The sequence below is a fragment of the Lemur catta genome, chromosome 20, assembly GCF_020740605.2.
Source record: "Lemur catta isolate mLemCat1 chromosome 20, mLemCat1.pri, whole genome shotgun sequence".
Taxonomy (NCBI): domain Eukaryota; kingdom Metazoa; phylum Chordata; class Mammalia; order Primates; family Lemuridae; genus Lemur; species Lemur catta.
In genome coordinates, this window is record NC_059147.1 from 18265520 (window position 1) to 18280052 (window position 14533).

Consider the following 14533-nt stretch of genomic DNA (forward strand, 5'->3'; position numbering starts at 1 on the left):
GAGTGATGGCAATTTTAGGTCCATAAACACTTTAAATAAATGTTACTGCTTCAGAGAAGGATGCAGAGGCCTGAGGAATGAAAAGAAGTAGGATCTTTTAGTGCTGAAATAATTTCTACGCAGAACCAACTTTTTATTGCAGAAGGATACAATATTTGTCACTTATAACAAGGATGTGAAACCCCTAAGACTCACGTGTCCTGTTGACTGTTCGCTATTCTGTGATGGTAACAGGGTTCTCTCAGCTCCTTCATATAGCTTTAGGTTGTACGAATGATATAATAGGAGCCCCCTAAAAAGCAGTGTGACTGTTCCTCGGAGTTGGGGAGACTAAGAGAACACGTATTGTCTCACTCAGATGTTAGATTAGTCTGCTTAGCTCTTGGAGAAGCTACATTCATGTGCAAGCCCAGGCCTGGATGCCAACTGGAAGCTTCCAGATTAGTTATCTAGATCATTTGTAATGCTTTGTTTGATGCCTTATATTTCAAAACAAATCTAGCCAAATTCAAAGTAGGTCAAACCACTGGATCTATAGAAAACTCCAGTTCCTGGCAGGGGTTTTTGAGGCAGAATTCAGAGGCCTCCCATCCTACTCCTGTGGCAATAACCTGCTGTGACTGTGGTAGTTATCCCTCCTCGGTCCTTTCTCTTGACTTGTTTTCTTTCCTCTCGTCTTGTTCTTCAGGTTGGCACATTATTGCCGGCTCCGGGATGTTCAGACGTTGGCTATGCTCTGCAGCGTGTTCGAAGCCCAGTCTCGGCCCCAGGGAATACCAAACCCCTTTGGGCCCTTTCCTCACCGTTCTAATCTTGTGGTGTCCCATAGTCGATATGTAAGTTTGCAGTTTTCTGGTTCATGTCTGATTTTTCCTTTCTGTGACCTTTCACGTGGAACGGTATTCTGACGCCAGCCCTGTTTGTTCTCTTCCCGCCTCTAGCCTAGCTTTACTTCCTCTGGTTCCTGCTCCAGTATGTCAGACCCAGGGCCCAACACTGGTGGCTGGAACATAGGTTGGTGTGGAAATGACTTAGCCCACGCTGGATTTTTAGGACTCCAGAAGCTGTGTGCAAGTTGTTAATACATAGTCTTTCTTTGATGCCTATGAGGGTCTTTGTGCCTCACTGGGTTGCTTTTCATCTTGAACCTCGAGAAACTGACAGTGGGACTTTTTGCACTGTTCACCCCAAAAACCTAACCCTTGTCCTTCCCCCTTCACACGCCCCTTCCATGCTCCTCTGCCGCTTCCTGTCACCTACTTACCTCTTCCTGTGACCGCTTTTGGTGTAGAGAAATGAAGCTGGGTCTGACTCCAGCTCCATAAAGATCTGTTTGCTGAGTTAGGTATATTTGAGTTTCCTGGATTTAAAAAAATTTCTTTCAAAAATGATCTTAATTTTCTTGATTATAAAAGCAAGACATGCCCAGTGAAGTAAAGCAAACAGAAAGTATTAGAGAAGAAAGTAATAATCATTGATTTCCCACCTAGGAATAATATCTGTTAACATTCCAGAACATTTTCTTCCAGTGTTTGCACGTGTGTGTGTGTGTGTGTGTGTGTGTGAGTGTGTGTGAGAGATCATTCTATGTATGCAATTTTGTGTTTTGTTTTAGTTTTATCGTGAGTGTTTTTTTGTGTTGTTTAAGAAGTCTTCCTAAATAATGACCACATAACATTCTGCTATGTCACTGTGCCCTGATTTGCTTTAGCATTATGGTGTGTACTTAATCACTAGGTTCCCTTAATAATAAATACCTGAACAAAAAGGTTCCAGCTAGGAAAGAGTTCTGTTTAGTTACATTTCTCAGAATCTTCAGCTTAGCCCACTTTTCTTCCAAGGAATCAGTTGCATACACACTGTTTATGAGAGCTTTCAGATATTTTCCATGCCTTCTCTGATTTTCCCATTTGGTTTTCTTAGCGGGAAGAGAGGCAGAACATGCATCTTCACCCTGGGGAGAGTCTTCGCCCGAAGAACTGCGCTTTGGCAGTCTGACCTACAGCGATCCCCGGGAGCGAGAACGGGACCAGCACGATAGAAACAAAAGGTGACAACCTTCCCAGGCAACGCTGCAATTCCAGAACTCTAGAGCCTCCAGAGTCAGGATTCTTGCCCTAGGAAGAGTATATTAAGTGCTGTTTGGTGTCAGTCTTGTTTTTTCTTAAAGTAACTGACAGGACATCTTTTGAATTTTATCTAGGCTCCTGGACCCCGCCAATACCCAGCAATTTGACGACTTTAAGAAATGCTATGGGGAAATCCTCTATCGCTGGGGTCTGAGGGAGAAACGGGCTGAAGTGCTGAAGTTCGTCTCCTGTCCTCCTGACCCTCACAAAGGGATCGGTGAATATGAATTTCTTTCTTTTCCTGTCACTGTCTGAAAGTTCCTGTCATTTGATTTGTCCATAGGATCAGGTTTAGAATGCAGTTTTAGCTTCTCATTTAGAAGCAGAATTTCTGAAGCATTTTGAGTCTATTCCAAGCTTTTGAAAACCCTTGAAATGATAACAAGATTGAATTTCTGTTGCAACAGAAGTGGTTTTGTGGACAGTACTTGGTGTAGAGTGGAAGTGGGGATGTTTATGCATTTATTCCACTAATACACAGCCAGCTCCTCTCACGCACAGCGCTCACACATTCCTTGCCCTGGTGGAACTAGCCGAGTGGGGGAAAAATATTAAATACTACATGTCGTGATAAATATTAATGAGCAAACAAAGCGATGTTGGGGCAGGAAGAACAGGGAGAAAGACTCTTAGAGACCTGTTGAGGTGTGTCGGGAAGGCCTTTCCGAGGAGCTGAGGTCGGAAGGGTGAGAGGGAGCCATCATCCATGCCGAGGGGGCGGCCCTGGGGGAAATGACTTGTCTCAGGAAGAGCGAAGGACAGCCAGTGTGGCTGGAATACAGGAAGTAAGAAGAATGTGTCAAATTACAGTGAAAGATAACTAGGGCGTATCAGGCAGGGACTTGTAAATTGTGGTCAAGGATTTGGATTGTATTCCAAGTCCAATGTTAGGCTTCCAAGGGCATTAAGAAGTAAGCAACATCGTGTGGTTTATGTTTTAAGATATCACTTTGGCTGTCACATGAGGAAAGACTGGAAAGAGGGCAGATCAGAAGTAGGAAGCCCTTTTGGAGAACATTTTGGCAGTCAGAGGTTGACGGCCTGGTCTCAGGGTGGTGTCGATGGAGGTGGGGGGAGATGGGTGGATTAAAAAGGTATTTAGAGGTAGACTCAATATGACTTGCCAGTAATTTGGATGTGGGATTAGGAAGAGAGACAGAGTTTGGGTGATTCCTGGATTTCCAGCTTGAGCAACTGGGTTAGTGCCAGCCTCTAAGATGGAAAAGACTGGAAGAAAATCGTTAGCTTAGTTTGGGATAATGAGAGATGTGTGTGAGATACGGGACTGGAGAAGTCACGCAGGCAGTCGGATGTGAGTCGACTGCTCAGAGGAGAGGCTGGGGCTGGAACTGGGAATTTGGGAATCTCCAGCCTGTAGATGGTATATTGACCTGGGAGCTAGAGGGCAGGGTAGGAAGGAAGAGTACGGGGGAGGCTACCTCCCCTGGGCCTTGAGAGAAACCAGTACTCTGAGCTTAGGTCCTGGAGGAAGAGCCAGAAATACTGACTTGGAATGAGACACCAGTGAGTTTTGAGGAAAAGCAAGACTGATGTGAAAGAACCTCTGCAAAGAGATATTTTTTAAAGGACGAAACGGAAGACTGCAGATAGTAGACTGAACATACATTGATTCCTCTTTCCCCAGACCCCAACAAAGTGTCTATATGGAGCTTTTCTGAAAAGGCCTAACTGGAGAAGGAGAAGTAATGCTGACAATAAAATTTGGGATCTGGGAAGCAGATAGTGGTGTTAGGTCTGGAGCCTCATGTGTAGCAAAATGCTGTTTATTTTGAGCATCTGGGTGCAGATGGGTGGAGGTGAAAAAGGGTCCACCAGGAGGGAGGGGAAAGCCTTGGGTTTTATAGAGGGTTTTTCCGGGGGGAGTAAGTAAGTGGGCCAGAACAGCCAGCTCCTAGGACCCCTGCCCCAGTCACATCCATCCTTCAGCAGCGACGTCCTTATCAGGAGAGATAGGAAGGGATAAACTTCGTCCCTATGAGGGTGGGGGGAAGGAATGCTGGCTGCAGCTGTTAGATTTACAACATCCGGGGACTGTCCACACTCCTGTGGCTATTGTTTTACAAGCCTAAGTTTTCCATTAACTGCATTCCGTCCTATACATACTTTTTCGGGTTCCCACCTGGAACGAACCTAACAAGTGGCAGCTGATTTTACCTGATAAAGCTGAATCCTGCGCTGGCAGTCAGAAAACCAAGGCGCACTGCAGAGCCCTCATTTGGCTCGGGTACATCTGGAAATGGCTTGAAGGTGAGACTAGAAACAGGGGTGTGGTCTGAGAGCCCTTTTAGGATCCCCTGATACCCACTCCTAGTTTGTAGCACTGGTTATTACCTCAACAAAAAACTAGAAATCTGTTCTCTAGAGAAGGTAAACACATTTCCAGATGGAAAGCACTCACCGAGTACCTGGCATGATGAATGTAGAAAGACCAGAGATACAGAGAAGACCCTAGAAGCTTCCAGAGAGAGAAAACAGGTCACATACAAAGGATAAAGAATATGGGTGGTCTACGGCCATACCACCCTGAACATGCCCGATCTCTTCTGGTCTTGGAAGCTGAGCAGGGCTGGGTCTGGTTAGTACTCGGGTGGGAGGACTGTGAGTGCCGCCGCACTTCCCAGGACCTTGACAAGGCAGCGGTGCCTTCGACATTCTCAGGGTGTTCCTGACTGAGAATTCTGCACCCAAATTATCAGGCAAGTGTGACAGTAAACCTTGAGGCTATCTAAGAAGGAGGACTAGATTTGATCCAGGAAATAGGGGAGTGGAAATGCTGGTTCACCTCACTGTGCCAGACCGAGAGGGAAACCAGGCCAGATTGGAGCTTCAGGAGCCCTGGCTCCAAGAAGAGAAAATTGAAAAAAATATCTAGTGGTTTCAATGTTCTGTGTATTTATAGAAGATTCAGATATTTGAGGGAGAGTTTGGAGATGATTTACTGATAAGTACATAGCAAACTGAGCCAATGAAAAGAACAAGACACTTACTACCTCTGGGAAAAACAAAATGTGCAAGAAAGGAAAAGTCATCGTAGTATATAGCTTGGCTTCAGTAGTGTTTACTCAAGTAAATAACATAAAAATGGAATATTGATCTAACCAAAATGCTAATAGAACTGTGTGGGGAAGCTGAGGGACGGGCGGTGTATGTGTGTGGCTGGATTGGGGTAGTGAAAGAGCTTTCCACTGTGCTTAAAGATGAAAATTAAGAAATAGCTTTATAACCCAGGTACAGTCGCTCACTCCTGTAATCCCAACACTTTGGGAGGATCGTTTGAGGCCAGGAGCTTGAGACCAGCCTGGGTAACATAGTGAGACACTATCTCTACAAAAAATACAAAAATTAGCCAGGTGTGGTGGTGTGCGCCTGTAGTCCTAGTTACTTGAGGGGCTGAGGCAGGAGGACCACTTGAGCCCAGAAGTTGGAGGTTATAGTGAGCTATGATCACACCACTGCACTCCTGAATTCTGAAAGTTTCACCTGCATTCCAGCTGGGCAACAGAGCAAGACCCCATCTCTAAAAAAAAAAAAGAAAAATAGCTATAGGAACATAATGTTTAGAGATTGGGAGATAAAAACAAAAGAAACAGCTAAACAAGTTGAAGGGATTTCCCCTATGGAGTGCTGGGAGCAGGGTGGCAGGAAGTGCTGAGTTTTGTAATAAGATGCATAGAATTTGACTCTTGAAATTGTGTCTGTGTATATAGTTTGGATTTAAAAAGACAAACTAATACAGAGATTTAGATAGTGAATAACAAGGACTATTTTAATATGGAGTACTTCAGTCTCTGTACTTGAAGAAATGCAAAGACACAAAATGCTATTTTAGGCAATATATTTTTCTAGAGCACCTAAATGCATGAAAGTGTCGCAGGAAGAGATTAATGATAGCCTGGAGCAATTGTCTTTTAAAATTAGTTTTCAGGAAAACACGTGAATCACAGAGATATGGAACTTATGTATTAATCCACCAATCAGCTAAACCCTCATTGACATTTACTATTATAAATGTAAAGCATCATGTTGGAGTCTGTGGGATGTACCATGAAATATAAAGTGTGGTCGGGGTGTGGGGGGGGTGTCAAGAAGTCTATGATCCATCAGAGAGTCTGAAACAGACTCAGGAAGACTTAAATGATAGTCAAGAATGAATAATATATCCTAATACCAATAAAACAATATCACAAGATTTAAAAAGAGGGGCAGAAGGATTGTGAAAGGTAAACTCACAGACAAAAGCATTAAGAGAAGTATTTTCCATTTACAAAGTTTTACAAGGTCATCCAGACTTGGGGAATTGAGTTGCCCAAATACAGGACTCAGCAGGTATTGAAAGAAAAGTACCACAAGGCTAACAGGGCCACTGGTCATCTCTTTGTGGCAGAAGACCAGCAGTTACCTCTTGTGCTTATCTTGTCTACAAGGGTCATCTCATATCTACAGATATCAGCATAGCAAATTTGAGGGGTAAAGTTGTTTTCATTTAGGGTGTTAGATAATTATAGACAGGACTCAAGGCTTCATTTGTTTTGTGAGGTTAATACTAGACAAAATATTCCTTTTTTAAAAAGTCTCAGGATATAAGATGATTTGGAGTTTTTTTTTTCCTGACCTATAGTTTAAAGCAAGGGACTTTAGGCAAGTGTGAGGTCAAAGCAGAAACCCACAATTTACAATAAAGCTAAATGGCTCTGGCTAGCTTATGACAACTATAGTAAGAATGTTGTGCAGAGCAGAGGAGCCTCCTATGCAGTTACAACACACAGTCATCTCTAAGGGTTTGGTTAGTGGTTATCCCGAGACCACAGTGTTTTGGACAGTGAGGATATTGACAAATCTCCAGTGTCTTTTAATTCATCCCATAAAATGTTCGTTAAGATTATTGCCAAATGAAAGGAGGGCTGGCTGGGCGCGGTGACTCAAGCCTGTAATCCTAGCATTCTGGGAGGCCGAGGTGGGAGGATCGCTCGAGGTCAGGAGTTCGAGATCAGCCCGAGCAAGAGCAAGACCCTGTCTGTACTAAAAAAAAAAAAAAAAAAAAGAAAGAAATCTGGACAACTAAAAAAATATACATAGAAAAAATTAGCTGGGCGTGGTGGCACATGCCTGTAGTCCCAGCTACTCGGGAGGCTGAGGCAGAAGGATTGCTTAAGCCCAGGAATTTGAGGTTGCTGTGAGCTAGGCTGATGCCACAACACTCTAGCCCGGGCAACACAACAAGACTCTGTCTCAAAAAAAAAAAAAAGAAAGAAAGAAAGAAAGAAGGGCTGTGTTTTCATTTTAAATGTAAAACAAACATTTTAAAAATCAATTTGTTGACACATACGCCAGTCTTTGTAATAGACTGAGTATCCTTCTATTGATCTTGAAAGGCAATTGTTGAAAAAAAAATGCTATTAATATAATAACCTTGTACTGGTATGCAGTTACCTGGGGAAGCTGAATTCTCTTTTTGATTTCTCATATTGTGAGTTTAATGAATATAAGAGCTCTGACAATAGAGCTGAACTAATGAAAAGTATGGAGGGCACCGAGCATTCCCAGTTATTTCCAGCATCCCTCCTTCTGTATAGTGAGGGAATGGATCTGTAGTTCTGACCACTGGTCATCTGGGAGGTTCTACAGGTAGCAGAGATATAGAAGACACCGAGAGCTTTATTATTCTGAGTTTAGGAAAAGGCAGTTTAAAAAAGAGTTGCCATCAGTATGAAAAACAGGGGACTAAAAAAAAAATAATAAAATTGTCAGGGGTGATTAGATATAAGTATTATGTACATAAACATAAGAAATAGTAACATACTTGGTTCAGAATGACAATATTTATAATAAACACAGCAGCAAATAATCAAGAACCCTAGACTTTACAGAAGTAGACTTTTGTTTAATGTGACTCAAAAGCATGACCAAAAAAGCACTGAAAGTTAACCATCTCTCAAGTGAAATTATTTTGGTGGTGTAATAAACCTATTTTATCCAGATACAGAATAACTTTTTACATTTTCTTCTTAACATATCAGTTTTCTTTTGGATTATTTTTGCCTTCTTTACAGTTTATACCATTTTTGTTTAAAAATGTTAAATTACCTATGTATGTATATATTATATATACATATATAATATATACACAAAACTAGCAAATTTAAATCTCTTAACTTTAAAATATACTAACCTTAGGGGCATTCAGTAAGACAGTGCATATACCACATTGATTGACCATCTTAATAAAACTGTAACATTTCCCTTGATGAACTAACACATCAGTTATCTTGAATACAGATTCATATCTCATATTTGCAAACAGTATCCGCTTTGCAATTTGTTATCTATTATCGTCCCAACACCCAAAGTCATTCTTCCTTCAAAGATTCAGAGAAAACCTGGGACTGGCACCATGGGCAAATTGTCAGGGAAATTCCAAAGATGTCGGATGTAAAAGACACTTTGACAGCTCTGCTATTTTGAACACACTCCACATCCCTCTGTACCACTCAGGTGGTGAATGGAAGCATGTATGCATAACTAATAGCCATTCCATTATGTGTGCCACTAAGATGCCAGGGAGAGTGCCTTGGTATTTCAGTATTTTCTGTCTTGGTGAATTTAGATCTACTTGGAAATTGTCCAGATCCCCCAAAGATTATTCATTCATTAACTAAATGAAATATGAGTCCAAGATCTTAAAGTTACTAAGGATCTTGGAAATTATGTTTAAACTGATTCACTGCAGAGAAGCACAATTACTAATGATATTATGAGTTTTTCAGAGAGATGACATCTTAATAATTTTACCCAGATAGATAGAGAATAATTAAGTTTACATTTATAGTTAAGCACTAAAGAACAAACCCTTTAAAAAATTATAATTCAATTTACTTAAACATATACTTTTTTACATTCTCATAACCTTAAATTTAATTTAAATGTTGAATGTTTAAATGTCTTATCAGACCAATAAAACTGGCAATTAAAATTTAAGAAGTTTAAACCAATTAGGCTGTCCATGAGAATGTAAACTGAAATCTTACATAATATAAAAAGTTATGCTTAGTTATGCTTAGACATAGCTATTTTTAAACTCAAATTATCAAACCAGTCTGATTTGTCTCAGGATTTATCTTAACTAGGACTATCATAAAATGTGTCCTTAGGTACCATGTATTGAAGAAGTTTTTATTGGTAGATTTTTCTGCCCACCAGTTGTCATACAGCAGAGAAGCCAGTTCTGATGGAAGAAAGGACCTGTCTTCTGTTGTAAGAGGGAGGGAGAGGAGCAGGGCAGAGCTGGGGCGAGCAGAACACATGGTGGCGCAAAGATGAAGGGTCCCCATTCAAAGGCTTCTATTAGGAAAGTGACAGAAAAGGCCATGGGGGGGTGGGGGAAGGCACGTGGGAGGAGTCTGCAGAAGGTGGCGAGGGCTGAAGTAGCATCTGGGGAACTGAGGAGGAAACACAGTCTCTCACAGGACTGGCTGGCTGTCCGTCGGTGAGCATGTGTCTGAGGTGGGATGGGCCTTCCTCCAGGGTCGCTCGGCTTCTTGGGGGCAGACATGGAATGGGCAGGTGATATGGTTCATCCTGGGTTGAGGTTTTGCCAGGTGGTACAGGAAGGGGGCAAAGGAGTTGAAGATATTTGTTTAAAAAAGTGATTATGAAGTTGGTCCACATAATTCAGGTTGGCCAAAGGGCAGACCACAGGGGTGGAGGCAGCAGGTTAGAGATGACAGGAAAAAGACCCGAGCGGCTGGTGGGCACAGGGTTAGTGGTGTGATTTTGGAGACACCAAGGATCATGCTAAGAATTGGGGTAGAGGGAAGATTGAAAACCAAGGACAGAAGTCTTCAGTGTAAGGGAGTCTCCAAAATGTCAGTAGATGACAGCAGAGAAAAGGGGCAAAGGCTGGTGAGGCCAGATGGCATTAGCCCTCAGAGGAGATGTGTGGCCTGGGGGCAGTGAGGGGGCATGCTCCCAACCCCTCCTACCCCTGGGGTCATAGGACTTAAGGAAGAAACAGCCAGAGGCCACCAGAGGCAGCTGGGATTTAGTTAGCATCAGGTGGTAAAGGGACTGTTCTAAGTAGGTATTAATAGAACATGTTGCAAAGTCTGCACTTGGGGTGAGCCAGTGGGAGGACACAGGAGGAGGGATGTACAGAGCCCTGGGAGTGAGAGCAGAGGAGGCAGTGGCAGTACGGGCGCCTGGCCCCAGGGTGGTGATGGCAGCAGTCCTGGTGGGACTCGCCCGTGTGCTCGCCTCCAGGAGGCAGGGAACCAGTCCTTGCACGTGGAAGAGCTGCGCCATGGTGTCCTGACCTGGGTGTCACACGCCGCATGGCCAGTTGGCAGGCAGGTGGTACAACCAGCCCGCTCTCAGCTGGAGTGTTTACTGAGCCATTCAGTCCTTTCAGCTGATGCCTCTAAAACGCCTTGTACGTGCCAGGCCCCTGCCAGCCGTGGGAAGAGGCATCAGTGCAGCTGCCACCTGCTGCAGGGCCCTGGGTGCCCACCAGGGCCTCTGAGAGCCAGGCGCCTGGCGCATCCCTCTGCTCATGCCCGCCACTGCGGTGACAGCGCCACCCTTTATCAGACTTGTCCAGATGGCAGAAGAAAGAGTTGTGCTGTTTTAAAAGAGAGAAAACGAAAGACATCGGTCTAGTAGATTCCAGACAGGATCCTAAGAGGCATACATCTTTCTTACCTGACAATGCCCAGTTTCCTTTTTCAGAGTGAAACTCAAGATGCCTCTTGTTTTGTGCGTCTCCACCCGTTTCCAGAGTTCGGTGTGTACTGCAGCCACTGCCGGAGCGAGGTCCGTGGCACTCAGTGTGCCCTCTGCAAAGGCTTCACGTTCCAGTGTGCCATCTGCCACGTGGCCGTGCGCGGATCGTCCAATTTCTGCCTGACCTGCGGGCACGGTGGCCACACCAGCCACATGATGGAGTGGTTTCGGACCCAGGAGGTGTGTCCCACGGGGTGTGGGTGTCACTGCCTGCTCGAAAGCACTTTCTGAGCCTACAGACCATGGGAGTTGTCAGAAATCCCAGAGGACCCTGATGGTGACAAGCTCTCTGCAAGGAGCCAGGCTCTAGAACCCGGGTTTGTCCCCAGCGAGACAGAAGTATGTTCCCCGCAAAGCCTGCACACCATCAGCTTCACTCGAGCCTTTGCCTTCTCTTGTCTGGCTGTCTGGCGTAGACATCAGCGCAGGAAGATGGGTGCACACGTGCGCAGCTGCACATCACATGTTGTCTGCGTCAGCCGAGCCACGAAGTAGAAGTTTTCGTGGGGAGAAGCACCTGCCTTCAGAGCCAACGTTAACCTTGAAGGTGTTAGCCTTAAACCACAGACGGCACCCTCCTGATGCCAATGCAGAGACCCAAGTCAGATGTGAAAGGCAGTCTCCTGAGCCAAAGGATAGTGGATATTAATTTAATTGACCACTGGGACTATGACAGTGTGGCTTTAGAAGTTGGTACATTTACCGAGCTGATGGACAGTGGCCTTCTAAGATATGACAACTTTAATTGTAAATATGTGATGTACTTAAAGATTCTTAAGATGTATTTTTTGGTTTGTTATTTCTCCTCCAGCTGCTGTTCCTTGGCTAATAAAATTCTAGTCATTGTTTTAAAAAAATAAGAGAGAGAAAGTTGAACAACATTTTTAGTGAGTTGTTTTTTTACCCTACCTCTAATTGAAGTTAGCTATTTGAATAGGACCAAAGTCAGTGCTCTGGTTTTTAAAGGAAATGCTGATACGCTTTTGCAATCTGACAGGAGAAAATAGAAAAGGTTCTTCCAAGCCCCGAGAGTCTTATTATTTCTTCTAGCGAAAGGAAGACGAGATTGCTTTGCAGCACTGATATAAAAGGTGCCCCCTGTGTCTCTGTACCGATGGGCTGGGTCCCGTGAGTCCTCCAGCTCTTCCCTGGGGCTCCCCTGCAAGCGTCGCCTGTGTGTGTCTGGGTTCTGACTGGTTATAGCTCATGTGTCCACCAGTTCTTCAGAATATTTTCAACTCTTCACATTTTGTATGTGCTGGGGAAGAGACATCTTTTTTGAAATTTCTGTTGAAAGATCTATTTCTATTTTTAGAATTTTATAACTCCAAATCGATTAACTTAAGGAATATAACATGTCCCCAGTGTTTGCATCACTGTGTTTCAAACTACACATTAGGACCTATTAATGGATTGTAAAATCAATTTAGTGGATAAAACTAGCATTAAATGAAATAGTATAGAAGAAAAATGTTCAGAATGTATCATACATAGTTAAGGTAAATATTCTTTTGTGTAACTTTGTTGTTTTGTTTTGTTTTTGAGACCGAGTCTCACTCTGTTGCCCAGGCTAGAGTGTAGCAACATAAGCCTAGCTCACAGCAACCTCAAATTCCTAGGCTGAAGTGATCCTCCTGTCTCAGCCTCCTGAGTAGCTGAGACTACAGACGTGTGTCGCCATGCCCAGCTAATTTTTTCTATGTCTTTTTAGTTGCCCAGTTGATATCTTTCTATTTTTTTTTTTTCTGTAGAGACAGCGTCTCGCCCTTGCTAAGGCTGGTCTCAAACTCCTGACCTCAAGCAATCCTCCTGCCTCAGCCTCTCAGAGTGCTGGGATTACAGGTGTGAGCCACCACGCCCGGCCTGTGTAACTTGTTTACAAGTGTGTGTGTGTGTGTGTGTGTGTGTGTGTGTGTACAAGTGTATACTCCTTCACAATGTTAATTCATTTCTTACTGAATATTGTGGTCAGAAACGTTTTCAAAACACAGTTTTGGATGCTGTTCATACCTTGTCCCCTGTCTTGCTAGGCACAAAGCACCATGACATGAGGAAAGGACTTAGATCCTATGCAGTGAGACCAGAGGTTTAATACTGGGCTCTGATCCAGGGTAAGGTGTCAGCATCTCAACAGAACATACAGCCAGGTCCGCTGGGAGGCTGAAAGAGGAGGCCAAAACATCTGAATTTGTTTACACTCTGATTTTTCTTTGTTTGGGTTGAGGCTGCTGTAATGGTAATCACAGAATAGGTTGACTGATTTACACAGAGAGAAAGGATCTGTTGTGTTCCTCATGAAATCACACCATTTGCAGAGAACAATCTTTTCCTGTTCCCTACTGCTCAAGCTAACGTAAAAATCTGTCCCTATCTGTCCCCATCAAGAATGAGATATTTTTCTTGTTTTAGTTTCTTGTTATGGGAACACTGTCTTCCCAAACTGAAAAATCTTAATTGATGGATATGAAGAAATCCAAAGTTTTAGACATTACGTAATGTCGTCTTTGAATACGTGAATTTCTCTCGAATTTCCAAGTTACCAGAACAAAAGCCTAATATTTTACACACACTTACGTTTGGAAACCTGTTAGCCTGGATGTGGGCCACGGTCCATATTCTCTCTGCCTTAGAATAGATTATTACAGGCCGGGCGCGGTGGCTCACGCCTGTAATCCTAGCACTCTGGGAGGCCGACACAGGTGGATTGCTCGAGGTCAGGAGTTCGCGACCAGCCTGAGCAAGAGTGAGACCCCGTCTCTACTAAAAATAGAAATTATCTGGCCAACTAAAAATATATATAGAAAAAAAATTAGCCGGGCATGGTGGCGCATGCCTGTAGTCCCAGCTATTCCGGAGGCTGAGGCAGTAGGATCGCTTAAGCCCAGGAGTTTGAGGTTGCTGTGAGCTAGGCTGATGCCATGGCACTCACTCTAGCCTGGGCAACAAAGCGAGACTCTGTCTCAAAAAAAAAAAAAAAAAAGAATAGATTATTACAAGTACCTAAATCCTTGTTTGTTTGTTTGTTTGTAATAACAACCTAAGCTATGTGCCGAAGTACCTTTGAACTTGGCAAGGAAAACAGGTCTAGCAGACTTATTTGTGCAGCAAAAACAAAAGGTTGCTTAGGCAGCCTTCTGGAAAGAACGGGGGGAAGGGAGGAGCCTTCTGAGCAACCACCAGCTTGATTTTTTTGTGTCCCTGTCCCAACCCCCAATATACAAATGGTATAATGCTTTTCTGTAATGCCATGTAGATAGAATGAATGTAGCTTTAAATTTTTTAAAAATTTAGTCTAATCTGAAAATGCATGCAGTCTGAAGATGTGGTGTTTACATGCTGGGAGCTCCTTCCCGATTCAGCGGTTCCCTGGGTGGCTGGCAGGATTGAGGGGAAACCAGTTCGTTTTTAGTGGCTTAGTGCAGCAGGAACTGAGGAACAGCCAGGAGTCATTCAACCTTTGTCAGAGGACTGGTGCTGTAGCCACCCTAGGGTGCGGGAGCTCATCGGTCGTCTCTATGCAACAGAACAATTTCTTAGAAGGCTGACTTCGCTAGCTGTGGAAAAAGAGTTCAGAAAACAAGGTGAGAAATAACACCCTCGACTTACCG

At 43.7% G+C, this 14533-nt stretch overlaps 1 protein-coding gene across 6 annotated transcripts in view; it reads left to right on the forward strand.

Annotated features, from left to right (window-relative positions):
- Positions 1–11801, forward strand: part of WDR59 (WD repeat domain 59) — a 64877-nt gene extending 53076 nt beyond the window's left edge. For 3 of the 6 annotated variants that reach the window (XM_045533942.1, XM_045533944.1, XM_045533946.1), the window contains 5 exons: positions 689–836; positions 942–1014; positions 1924–2050; positions 2204–2346; positions 10921–11801. In XM_045533942.1, coding sequence (XP_045389898.1) covers positions 689–836; positions 942–1014; positions 1924–2050; positions 2204–2346; positions 10921–11156 — 727 coding nt within the window. In that variant the 3' untranslated portion in view covers positions 11157–11801. Of the gene's footprint in view, positions 1–688; positions 837–941; positions 1015–1923; positions 2051–2203; positions 2347–10858 lie in introns of those variants that run through there. The other 3 variants (XM_045533943.1, XM_045533947.1, XR_006730499.1) reach the window with 3 other exon arrangements.
- Positions 11802–14533: the final 2732 nt, after the last annotated feature.